The following is a 13,585-nucleotide window of genomic DNA, read 5'->3' on the forward strand; positions in this document are numbered from 1 at the left end:
CCAATTGCATGTTTGCTCTCCCCTCTTCCCCCCTGCCCCAACTTATCTAATGCTATATTATTAAAACTATCCAGTTCACATTTTATCATCTCAACCCTTGAAAACTCTGTGCTCTAGCTCCTGTTAAAACCTGCATCTTGTCATTAGAATAAAATACCTTCATTCTTATTGGCCAGTATCTCCAAAAGTAAGCTTTAGAAGTAGGACCTACTAAATCAATGACCTCCTTTCAGTGACCTACTCATAGCGAAATACATGATATGTAAAGAAGGAAGACAAAGGGAAGACGCGTCTATGTTTACATGCCAGATCTGTTGGAGAGACAAAGTGAGAGATGTACTGGATTTTGTTTGAGCACTTGATAGAAACTTTGTAAAATGTTCTCAGATCAGGTTGCTTGGATACAAAAATCCTGGTGTAAAATGAAAATTGCCATAAGGAGTGTAAAATGTAAAGACATCATGGCAGTGTTTCAGTATAGGTGCTTGGCAATGTGCTGTAAAAATGAAAGTCTGCTCTCTTCAGGTGTTTCCGAGCCATGTTCTGTTTAATTCTTGGGCAGAAACTGTTGGCAGATAAAAATCTTTTGGGGCTGGTGGGGAAAGTAGTGAAGCTTCTCCAAGCAAAAATCAAGGCCTTCATAATCTAGAAAATGGTGTGGAAATTCCCAAACAGGAAACATTGAAACACGGAGGAAATCGGGGGGAAAAAACATGAGCAATGGTAAGAAAACAAAAATACATTTGAGGCTGGAGAGAATAAAATGACAGGAAGAGAACTGTTGAAATACAGAAGAAATAAATAAAAGCATGTTGGAAGGTGAGTGCTTGTGGTAATCTCAAAGGCCCTCCATCTAGCTGGGCTAGGAGAGCACTATGGTTAGACAGATATTTGTAAATTTGTCACAGGTGTTTGTAGATCTGCTAACAGTGATCTTTCTTAAGGCTTCCCACAGCATCTGCCAATTGTATAGACTTGTTTAGGAAAGTGAACAAAGGTATTGCCAAAAATAGTCTGCATTTCTGAAAGATAAAGTTTAGACTTGGTATCAGAAATGCTGTCGTCTGTGTAGAAGTGGCGTCGGAGGAAGACTTGCATGGTTGGCGTGTAACCGGAGCGGTGCAGGTCCAGGCGGTGGCCGTCCTGCTCTGCCGGGGTGGCGGGGGCTGGCAAGCAGCATCACTCCTGCCAAGAACCTGCTTAATTTTTACATCCTCTTACTGCAGAAGTCCGCAGCAGTATGTTAGGAGCATTCAGTTTGTTACAAGAATACTCCGGTGGATATCTTAGAAGACCTCACGATATTGGATTACACCTGAGCAAGGGGGGAACAAGCTGTTTCCCTGGGCCCTGTGCCAGTATATGGGTGAATCTGTTTCTCTGTGTCATCAGTCATCTCTGCTGTTTGATACAAATACAGTTTTCCTGCCCTTCACTCCTGTTTTCTAGCTTGGTGGGCTCTTCAGAGTTATGTGAACAGGCTTTATTGGCAGAACTGACTATCCTATTTTAATAAACTGTAGTAAGTGTCTTGAAGTAGCTTAACTTGGGTGTGATATGAACATAAGAGCTAAGCAAGTGAAAATGAGGACTTAATTTGTTGTGTACATCCTTACCAAATTCTTAATCTACAGGACATAATGCACCACGATTTATTTTGAGCCTAGCTGTGTTGCTGTGTTTGTGTTCTTTGCTCGGATTATTTTATTTCAGCGCTTTCCAAATGTGTGCCATAAAGAAGGAAAGATCTTTTGTGTTTAACTGTTCATAGGTGGAAGCGGCAAAACGAGTAAGAGGAAGATACCTAAAAAGCATTGCAGGACCTCTAAAAATATTTGTCCTAAAAATATAAATACGGGCAAGAAGGGAATATAGAAAAGGACTAACAAATAAAGACTGATGAAGATATTCTTCCAAGAGGATCAGAGGGGTTCATATTTCACTGAAAATCGGAGATCTGTGTGATACAAGAGAGAAATATTAAGCAGGAAGTAAATATTTGCTGTAGTATGATATTTTAGAGCAACAGCTTTCTTCTTGTGGAATGCTGATCCATAGGTCAGAGAAATAAAATACTTGACATGGAGATAGAGGAGATAAATGAGTAACACATTTGTCATTTTTATAAGGAAAAAAAAGGAGCGATGCAATATTTTGTTGTATTTTGCTTTGTTGGATTTGCACCCGCATGTTCAAGAAATAAGCTATGCGCAATACATCTATAGACTTTTTTTGCATGTGTTTTTAAGTTATAGGTATGGCCTTTTCATATTGTGAAATACAGTCTTAGTCTTCAGCTTTTAGCTTTCTTTGATTAAAATCCCAAGGTGTAATGAATGCACTGTGTGACTGAAATTAATCCGTTTAAGCCTTAACCTGCTGAAGGCACGTTGGCATGCCATTTGCGGGCAAACACTGTACAGTAAAGGAAAGGACAGCCTTGATTTGAGTGAGATTGTGGCAAAGCAGCTTTGCAGGGTAAGGAGGTTTAAGAGACAATTTAAAGTTGTTATCTTGTGGTCTCAGAGCCAAGTTTTGCTGTGTTTCTGCCTCAGTGCTCTTGGTGGGGGATGGCAGAGAGTTTCTCTGGGAGGGTAATTAGAGCATTTTCGCAGTTATTGATTTCTGGTGTGGTAGCATTTGTTTTATTCATCCTACATGTTGATAAAGTCTGTGCGTGTATAGCTATCTATCTATCTATTTAAAGGTAGGTGATACTTTATTCTAAAGGCAGTCTGTCTTCTGGCATAAAATTTATTAAGCTGCTGAGTGCTTCTCTTGAACTGCATTTTTTAGGTAAAGGGGCAGAATGTGGTGTCGTGCTACTGAAATGGCTCTTGGAGCCATCACTTGTTTTTTAGTAGAGATCTTTTCCTGTATTCCTCTGCAGGTTAGGATCAGAAGTTAGTACTGAATGAATACGTCAGATTAAAAAGTAAGAATAAATTTCTTGCCTGTTTGATGGCTATATTGTTAGGTATTTCTTCTTATAAATTCCTTCACTGACTTTACTAGAAAGCACTGCATCTGAAACTTTTTATCAGTTACCAGTGCAATGAAGAGTCATGTAATTTTCTGTTCTTGGTTTTATCAGAATGCATATGGCACTTCGAAAAGCTGCATTTTCAGAAAACTAATTTTTTTTTTTTCCAGTAGCTGAAGGAGAATCTTCTATTTGTGGCTCTAGATAACTGTTAAATTTCAGCAAAGAGTTTTGCATCATTCTGTGAATTTAGGGATATTTTTAAAGATTATATCTTTTTCATAATAGTAGGAAGAAGTTTTTGAAAAATAAACATTTTCTTATCAGGGCTTAGTATGCTGTCACTGCATCAACACAAAGACTAGCTGCTACATAAGAATAAATGAAAATCTACCATATGGATGTCTTCTGCTACTTACTGTTTTTCTAGCCTGCCTTCAGCCCTGTCTCCTTTCACCCCCCAAAGAAGAGAAAAACTAAAAATCCAACATAAGTTGTGTAAGAACAGATGATACTGAAGTGGAGAAATGATGGGAGACTACAACAAATTTTTATTTAGAAAAGTGTTTTTCAGAAATTTCAGACCAGGCATTCTTCAGAAGACAAATAAAGATGCAGAAAAAAAATATGGGAGATAATACCCAACACACAAAACCAGACAAAAAATACCACCCTTCCTGTCAGCTGAAGTAATATGACCCAGCAAATTCATTACCTAGTGTATGTATTTATAAACCAAATAAAGATAATACCTAAGCAAGGATGATTATAAAATCTGAACGGATTCGAGGGCCCTCGTAGTAGGAGGTTTCTTTCTCCCCTAATCTATTTGAATTCTATTTGTTCTTATACACTGTATCCAAAAATGTTTCAGGGCATGACATACAAAGCCAGATATAATAGGAATTCCAGAAAATAGCAGTGAACTAGAGCACTGAGTGGCACATGAGGCTTCAGAAGCAAAGATCTGAGTTATGCAATGTCATGTTGAATAAACTATATTTTTGTTTGTGTTACTAGGTGCTGTGTTTGGGAGGACAGATGCCTTAACTAAACTTTCACCACAGCCCAAGTGTTTTGGTTGTGTTCTCCCCCCCCCCCCCCCCCCCCNTCAGACAATGCAGTACCACTAGTGTAGTATGTTCAGATATAAAGCAGATGATTATTATATTTGGGAATAAAATAGTTTTTTTTTCTTATATGAAAAAGTCTGTCTTAGGTCTCCCTTGAAAAAAGTGACGCTAATCCCTGATGGTTAACTTCAGTTATTATCTTTTAACTCTAAATTTTTGGTGTTCCTGCTGCTCTTCAAAAGCTACTTCTCCCCAGTGCTGCTGTTACAGGAAAAAAGATTAATTCTTGTAACTTATTCAACACAGAGTGCAGATGAAGATTTTTTTTTGTATGACTTCAAGGTTTCTTGACTTTGTACTCTTGCCCCTTAAACTCAARGGATTAAGTCGGAGCTGAACAGCAGTGTAAATATCTGCGTGAAAGTAGCTAAGCCCAGTGACTTTATTTCAAAGACAATAGATAAGTGGGTTCCTTTTGGAGCCTATTCCTGATCGAAGTCAAGCTCCCGTACAGGCCTGCTGTATTTCAGTCTGTATTTTCTGAATACTCCTGTTTTTCACCAGCTCATAGCGCCGGGTGCGAAAGGCCGAGTGGGCTTGGCTTAGTGCCCGCTGGAGCGGGACGCGGCCCCTCTGCGCCGGGGCTGCGGGCCCTGTGGTCACGTAGCCGGAGCAGAACGTGCTGAAGATGCCTCCGGCAGGGTCATGGGCGCCTATGCGGGTAGGCAGCCAGGCTACCAGTTGGGGTGCCAGCTGTGCCATTATACTGCGTTATTTTTCTGGTGGGAGAGAGGTGAGGAGAGAAAGTTGTACGTAGCTGCATTTATCTGCTCACAGATCTGCCACATTAAAAATACTACGTTACTGGAATCTTTGTTATTAGAAGACTGAAATAGATCAGTAAAACTCTGAATGACATGTTTGCTTATCGGGGGTATTGACTGTTTTCACTTCATGACAGGTTTTAAATGCCCATGCTCAAAAAACCCAGGTAGACTTTATGCGCTTGACATGTTTGACTGAATCTCACAGGTTTAAGAATTTGTTTAGGAAATGTGTTCGACATGACATGCATCTGAAAGAGCAGCTCTTTTCTTACGTGTGCTACGGGCTGCGTTACTGATCAAAGAAACATCAAGCACACATCCAGCAGGGAATTGATATGAGATTGCCTTTTTGTCCTGCAAACTGTGGCAGAAGCTGAAGTGTGAATAAACTGTGTAAAAAGGACTGTTAAGCGCTCTGTGGTAACCAAATGTGCTGTTACATCCAACACTTAGCTTGCAAGTAGGGGCTGAGAGTCAAGGGCCTGTATCACCAGGGAAGCGTAGATGCATTTTCATCATAAATTAAGTAGCCTAATTGTGTGTGTTTGGGTTTTGCTGTGGTTTTTAATTATATTAGGCCTTTCCTGGCAAGCAAAAGTACTTCCTTTTATTGAGGCCATGTTGGTATTATCAGGGTGCTTTGATTAGCTGTTAATTTGGCATTTCTAAAAGGGTGATGTTCTGGGCGTTGTAAGCGTGTGGATGTGGCACTGTAGGACCTGACAGAGCAGGCAAACACGGATCAACTTCTGGTCCTGTACGTGATGCAGAGCTCATCATGTTCTCGTGAGGTTTTCAACGGTGCTTTTTCAGGCTTTTTCCCACGCTGCTGCTCAGACATGGGAGGAGCTCCCCACAGACCGGGCCACCCCACTGCTCTTCAGCCCCTCCTTAAAATGCTCTGTGCTACAGTACCTTAAACAAAAAGGTGGTAGTGGGGGAGAAAAAAGGGGGGGGGGGGAAGTACTTTTGTTCATGTGCATCACTTCCTACTGAGCAACCTTATTTATTATTTCTCCGTCTCAGGAGTTTTCTTTTGTCGCCTGTCCACATCCATCTTTTGGGGTTTCCCCTCCTCTACCCTCCAAAGATAAGGTTTATCTTTGTCTTGTGTGTACATTGGGGGGCCCACTCTGTCAGTGGAGCTTGTAGCCCATAGTAATGAAAATAAGAAGTAATATCCAAATTCCTCTGGGTAAGATTCTGCACCCAACCGTAACACCCCACTGGAGGGCACCTGACAGCTCCCTCTCACTTGATTGTTGTGGATTCTTTTAGTACAGACTAAAATCCTTATTTGTGCTTGCTGTTTGATAAGGGTTTTGGAGATGGAAAATCTTGCTGAAGTTGTATTGGAAAACTAATAATTTATTTTAAATTGCTGTATCTTAATTTCATTTTATTTTGCAGCAGAAACCTTTTCAGAGACTAAAGTATTATTGCTGAATGTGTTAGTTCAAATTCTGTGCATTTTATCAGCCATGAGGCTAATTGTGTTAGGTGAGTTGTGGTAGATTCCCTGTGTGTAACCTGATACTGTTTCCAGATGACACTTACAGTTAATGAGAAATGCATGGAAATATCATGGAAATGCATGGAATTTTAGTGACTTGAATTGTTTCAGTAATACCTATAACGTTAATGAAATGTTGAGAAGGATAGTAATAAACTAGACAAATTGTCTTGTTTTTAAAAAATGTTCTAAAATACATGAATCCTATATATATGAATACAGGAATTTTATTCCTGAATTCTTTATATTCAAATTAAGTATTTTAGATCATGCTGTTTTACATTTAAACTGCCATACTGCAAGATTCATGGGTGCTATAAAAGTAAAGGAAGGAGGTTTGGGAGGGAGGAGAGGATCAAAAGAAAGAGCAATGATTTCGTCGGTAGCTTTGCCGTTCAGCTCTGCAGCAAGCATCCTACAGCTGCTCGTCATTCAAAGAAACCCCCAAAGATGGGTGGATAGTTCACTCATTATACAGTGCCAGCAGGGAGTCACCTTATTCAAATAATCTGACCTGTAATGTCAGTTTGGCAAAACCCCCAAGTTTTGAGTGATGGTCCTTACATTTTTGTGTATACATGTCTGCTGCTACTTCAGTGTTAACCCTTGGGGACAAAGCATACAAGGGAACTAATCCAGTAATGTATTGAAACTTCAGTGGTAGCTGAAGAAGCTTGGTGCTTTGTGGAGATTGGTCCACCAATTGCTTTTCAGAAGACAGAATGAATAAATGTTGGTGACTTGTAAACCCTGGCATCTTGTGGAAGAAGCAAACCAAGGCAATCTATATTTGCCGTATATTAAGGTCATCATATCTAGTCTTCTGAGGTAGGAATGTGATACTTTAAATAGAAATCTGTAGGAGAGAGTTCTCCGATGGTTATGGCATTCATTCATTTAAGTTTAAGAATCCACTCTGGTTTGTGGATCTGTGATTTACTTGTTGATGCTGTGACTTTTTGTTGCTTTAACGGGTATGTGACTTAAGTTGTAAATTTTATTTTAACAAAGTCATAATTAAGGTATTAGGATGCATATCATTTAGAACAAAAATGTCTGTCTTCAAAACTATTTTGCTCAGTCATTCTGCAGGAGAGTGAGCTACTGATAACCAAATCGGTGAGCAGTTCCAGACAAGATTTTTTTTTTTTTTTTTCCTGTCTACAGTAAATACTCTGCTGAAGTGTTTTTCTTCCCCAAATTACTCTGCCCCAAGGTCCTAATCTAAAATGAGAAATATGCAGTCCTATATCATAGGCTGGTTAGAGTTGTGTCATTTTTCAGCCTTAAAAGGCAAGAAGCTCTCCTCTGCAGGCAAAGTGAAGATTTCACACTTGTTTCTAACTCTGGATTATCCCTGGGCATCATACATTTAAGTTAAAAACTTATTGTTTATGTGAGAAAGATTTTAGGTTTTGTTTAAAGGAGCTGATAAAAATGAACAGTTTTTTCATCCCCAGGCCTGGCTTTGCAGGTAAGCAGAAAAGGAAGGCGCTATCATAGAATGAACTTATGATCTGTACATATTGCTCCTCTTAATCTTTGACCAATGCAGCCATCTGAACTCCTCTAATGCTTATAAGAATGCTAAGACATTATTTTAATTATTCAAACATAGCAATAATTTCATATATTAGTGAAAACCTTTTCCCTTTTATGGTATTTAGGGAAAGGAAAGGATGGTCTGTGCTAGAGGATGTCTCATTGGCGTTTCTGGCATTCTGCCTTTACTTCCAATAGTTATGATTTCACTGCTAGGAGCAGTGAACTAAATTAATCATTCAGAAGTTCTAGATTGAGGTTTGTGGGCTATTGATGGCTTTCCTGCTTTGGGTGTTGGCTTTAGATATTATTCTGCAATTTTAGTCATGCATAGAAATTAAAATTTGGGGATAACTAATCAATTTTAAGAAGAAATTATGGTCACATGATAAAGCAGTTTTGCTGGGAGTCAGAATACGCATGACGAGTCTCTAAACTATTGAAGAGTGAAGGAATTTTCTTTTGGCGTCCACAGAGACGGAGAATTACACCGTGTTTTAGTCACATGAGTTGCCATTGGGGGTAAGAGTGAGAAGGACATATGTAGTATCGATGGGAAGCCACTGGGAACCTTGCAGAGGAAAGACTTTAAACTGAAAACTTGAACTTGCCCTTTCAGGTTGAAATGGACTATGTTAGGCATTTAGTTATTTCAAAAGTATATTGGAAGGCTGAGTTAATATTTGTAATGAGATTTTTAGATTGCTAAAAACAAGGTATTATAACAGTGTGTTGTTTGGGGTGTGTGTGTCTGACATGTACCCCTGCCTTACTTTGCAGAGGGTTGCAGAAGGGGAACTTCAGAGTACCTTGGGGGCAGGATGCGATGGCACTTCCCTGGGGTGACGGAGCCGCATTCGGCTGCGTGTGCCTCACCAGGTGACAGTGGCACGCAGTTGGGTGCTGTGCTTCRTTAAGGTCAGAGGCATGGCCATGGAATAAGTCTAAGGTGTAGTAATGAGAATTATGCAGTCCAGTTTTTGATACATCTGTAATGTAACTCTCTTTTCTTCAGTCTTAAAAAAACAAACAAGCAAACAACCCCCCCCCCCMAAAACAAAATGCTCCCCCCCAAAAAAAACATATGCTCTTTTCTCAGGACTAATGTATGCCTATAAAGTATGTAGGCAGCTTTGCATATGGAGGTATCAAAGTGAACACTCTCAGTGTTTCCAAAGTCATGCAGGACATTCAGCACATTAAGTATTTTCTACAGGAAATTAAGAGGGGAGCATCAAAATCGGCTTCATGTTTCTACTGATCTGAAGTATTTGAGGTATAAATATTATTTCCTGTGTGCTTTAATATCTTCTTAGTGTCTAAAAATTTACAAAATTTCAGTGATATTTTCTTCTTACCTCATATAACTGTAAACTGAGACAGCATCAGAAAATTGTATTTGAGTCAGGAGATGCTTTTAACTGTTAGATTGTGTTGTATATCTCTGATAGTTATCTCATCCATCTCACTTTGACTAGATTTTATTTTTTCTGTCAAACTGAATTTTTATTTTGGTCTTACTGCCCACCAATCAGAAGTATTTTTCTAAGATAGAAATTTCTGCTGAGATGTCAACTTCAGGCTCTATTATAAAGTTATAATTTGATGTCACAACTTGCAGGTTCACAGCGAGGTCTTGCTCAAGGCAGATAATGACACTTGCTTAAGACAAGACTTGCTTAAGACAGATAATAAAAGTATTAGCTAGCTGTATTGCACAGCTCTAATTCTATGGTTATCTACAAAATCAAATTCCTCAGGGTTATAGCTGTACGGTCAAAAAAAAGYATGTTTGATATCTTTACTGTTGACCGCCGTTGTACTGAGTCATATGAGTACTGAGAACATACCTTTGTATGTAACAATATGTGATTTCTATGTGACAATGAGTTTCAGGTTACTCTTGTTTTTTCAGATACTTTTCTTGCCTATTTGATAATTGTTAGTTATGCAAGAAGGATAATCACAAAGCTTTATTTGTATTTATATCTACTTTTTTTCTTTTTTTTAAAACAGGAATGAACATCTGCACAGATGCTCTCAGTGCAAGGTTGCTAAATACTGTGGTAAATCCTGTCAGGTAAGATGAAAAATAACAACTATAAGGTACTGAAGAAAAACAGACATTTGAATACTTTATATACAGGGTCTTCATGCGTTTTCCTCATTGTCATACCTCCACATTGCAATTTTTTATTTGTAGTTATGGACAGAGAGTGTAAACATGTTACCTTGTTTTATTTTTTGACTATTTTTATAGCTACAGATACAAGATTGTAATCAGTGAGATAAAACAGACAAAATTAAGTTGAAATGTTTAGTGTTTCTTTATGTTTGATTAGAGGGGTAAAAAAGATTCTTCAGTATTGCTGGTTGTAGACTGAAGGTTGCAAGCCAATTTTGTAGTAAAATAATTTGTATTTCAAGAGTGAGGTTCATCATGGCAAAGCATATATCCTAGTTCTTTAAGAAGAAATAGGACTCAAGAATTTGCAAAGTAGAGAAGGCCTTGGGGCAACCTGACAGCAGCCCCTGGTACCCACGAGGAGGGTGTCAAGAAGATGGAGCCAGGCTTTCCACAGCGTTGAATGGCAGGGGGAAAAGGGACAACTGGCATAAGCTGAAACAAGAGAGATCCAGATGAGGTATAAGGAAAAGCTTTTTCACCCAGAAGACAGCCAGGCAGTGGAACAGGCTGCTGAGAGAGGTTGTGCAGTCACCTCCTTGCAGGGTTTCAAGACCTGACAGGATAAAGCCCTGAGCACCCTGGTCTGACCCTGGAGCTGACCCTGCTTTGGGCAGGGGGTTGGACTAGAGACCTCCCAAGGTCCCTCCCAGCCTGCATGGTCCTGTGATACTATCCTACAAAACAGAACTTAGATTTTAGGATTGAACACCTTTAAGTATTTATATTTGGCTAGTATTGTCACTTATGCATGTGTGTGGAAGATGGCCTGACACGGTACTGAAAGGGAATGATAGCCTCACGCGGGGGTAAACGTCTGTGTAAGGTATAAGATAGGCAAGGAATCGGCCATCTGAGATTCCAGCCATGAGGGTCACCTTACAGACTGTGATACAAAATTTTAAATGATTTATCCTAGCTTTGCATCGTGRTTTCTGTTTGTTTTTTTACATAGGGAAAAACCGAAGAGAAAAATAAAGAAAACCTACTAAAATTCAAAGCAGGCTAGTAGTGATACTCTATTAAATCCATGTGATTTTAACTTTTTAAGTAGTCTCTTTGACCTTCAAATCATCTTTTTATACATTATATGCTTCTATAAACAATTCTTCCTTAATATAGTCTGTGGCGTTTTCAACATGCCAAAGCCCTTCCATTTTGGGATTAAAACATATGGAGGAGGAAAGGAAGAAGATGTGTTATTTTGATTCATTGTATGGCAAATATGTGCAGCGTACATTAGGTACTTACTGTAGCTTCAATAATAATGCCACAGGTAGATTTATTATGGAAGATAAGGAAAATATGACTGTGAAGAATATAAAAGACCAGAGTATTTGTGAAACAAGTTTAAAACAAATATTTCTCAAGAGAGTTGGTGGTAAAGCTGCTTGTGGTGTGTCTCCACTGTGAAATGAGACACTGTGCAGCACTCCCTGTGCTGGCACTGACTTGCACAAGAAAATCTAGAAGGAGTAATGCAGTGCCCTATTCTGACTTACGTGTAGTAGCAGTGAAGCTAGGAAGTGAGGCTTGTTCCTCTGGGAATAGTACTGCATGAACACGCTTCTAGGATTCAGGCTGGCTAGCCTGAAGCCATCTTGGGTGTCTTTGCATTGTGCTTCCAGCTCCATGGTCCTTGTCTTGCACTTGAAGCCAGCTCAGGTTTCTCTACATCCAGAGTTGTAGGCATTGATTTCAGTGAAACGGGCTCGTGCTACTAGAAGCAATGTGTGCTTAAAATGCTGTGCATGTTTCTAGTTGGAAGCATACTGTTATAAGTCTGTATAGTATTAGGTAGCAATTGGGAACATCTGGAAAAGAGGCTGTTTTCTAGTTAAAACAGGAATTTATGGTGGTTGACTACTCAGTGCAGATGATCCAGATAAATCTGAGACCAACCAGGTGTTTTCTTTTGGGACTGTCCTCTAATTCATATTCCTTTTGATAATCTGATCTAAACTACTTTGCTGCTCTGTTCTTAAAGAACTTGTGAGCAAAGTTCTCCTTGGCCAAGCCAAAGGCTTTAGGCTTTACCTAGCCTCTGTGTCTTTAGTGCAAGTCATTAATATGTGCACTTCTAATTGAACTAATTGCTGAACAAAATAAACAGTTGGGTATTGAATCAAATTTCTGTTTGCACATTTAAAAAGGTGAATATTAGGATGATTTTGTGTTTATAAATATAGATCAACTTAGAAATGAAAATTTTGTGGCTGTGTTTACAATTTATGCTTAGTTGCAGAATGATTTGATTAATTTTAGATGTTTAAGAAATTAATCCTACAATACTAAACACTTAAGCTTAAAAAAACCTTAGTTTTCTAGACCATTCTGTGATTCTGTGATTTACTGCTTAATACAGTACATGAAATTAGAATTAACATAAAAGACTTTCACGAGTGTTTTAAAACTGACTTCCCCCCAAAGCGTTGGATCAGTCTGAGAGTAGCTGAACTAAGTTTAGGATAAAAGTGGACTTTGTGAAGGAAGCTCCGAAATACCAAACTTCAAATTACCAAAAATAAGTCATTCTTAAAGCTTCAAATATCTTGTAAAAATCTTCACTTGATTTAAAATGTCAGGTAATTTTGAAAAACTGTCTTGGTGCTAAGCTATAGGGGAAGAAATAGTCTTTTGAAAGATGTTTCTCCTTTTGGAGCTTACCTTGAGAATTATTATCCTTTGAGGAAATATGTGGGTAGAACAAGGAATCCTGAACAAAACTATATGAGAATTAGAATTTCCAGTTTGTAGAAATCTCCATATGATGTAAAAGTTGAAAATTTCAAGTGATTTGTGTCAGATTTCAAAATTTCCTGTGATCCTTTTTCAGGCCAGTTGGAACAATTTGATTTGACTTTTAACACTTTAACTTACTTCAAAAAAGGATTAGAGCTGTTGGACTGGAAGCTATAGCAAGAGATCCTTCTGGCTGACCTCCTCTACTGACTCCTGATTTCAGGAGCAAGTATATCTAGGCCTTTTGCTTCTAACCATTTCTTTAATTGGACCTCATTGACTTTTTTTCTTCCTCAACACTTCTGCTCCTCTGCTGCAGCCCCTCTGCCATCTGCTGATGCCTACTGTCCCTTATTTCCTAGTGCTGTTTTCTAGCAGCCTTGTGTCTGTCGGGTATGTCCCTAGACCTATAGAGCTGCCACATCTGTCTCTGCTTCTTCATCTCTGCTGTGATCTCCTCTGGCAGTGTTTATTAATTTGTGCCCTGTGCTGCTTCAACCTACATTGGGGACTAGTGATTTAGATAATCCCTGACAAATGGGAGAGTCATTTCAGATAGAAATCACCATGTACCATTATCAGACATTATTGAAATGCCCTCATTAAAAAAAAAAAAAAAAAATCCAAGTGACATTTTGTAAGAATTTAAATGATCCTTTGGGAATTATAAATTGTGTCTTCATAACAAAGTGATACTTTCTAATGGAAAAATATCCCACT

The 13,585-nt window shown here is 38.8% G+C and overlaps 1 protein-coding gene across 2 annotated transcripts in view; it reads left to right on the forward strand.

The window, feature by feature from the left end:
* Positions 1–13,585, forward strand: part of SMYD3 (SET and MYND domain containing 3) — a 439,441-nt gene that overhangs the window by 44,931 nt on the left and 380,925 nt on the right. For both annotated transcript variants that reach the window (XM_026082329.1, XM_026082336.1), the window contains exon 2: positions 9,955–10,018. In XM_026082329.1, coding sequence (XP_025938114.1) covers positions 9,955–10,018 — 64 coding nt within the window. The remainder of the gene's footprint in view (positions 1–9,954; positions 10,019–13,585) is intronic.

The sequence above is a fragment of the Apteryx rowi genome, unplaced genomic scaffold, assembly GCF_003343035.1.
Source record: "Apteryx rowi isolate R43461 unplaced genomic scaffold, aptRow1 scaffold_117, whole genome shotgun sequence".
NCBI classification, from domain to species: Eukaryota; Metazoa; Chordata; class Aves; order Apterygiformes; family Apterygidae; genus Apteryx; species Apteryx rowi.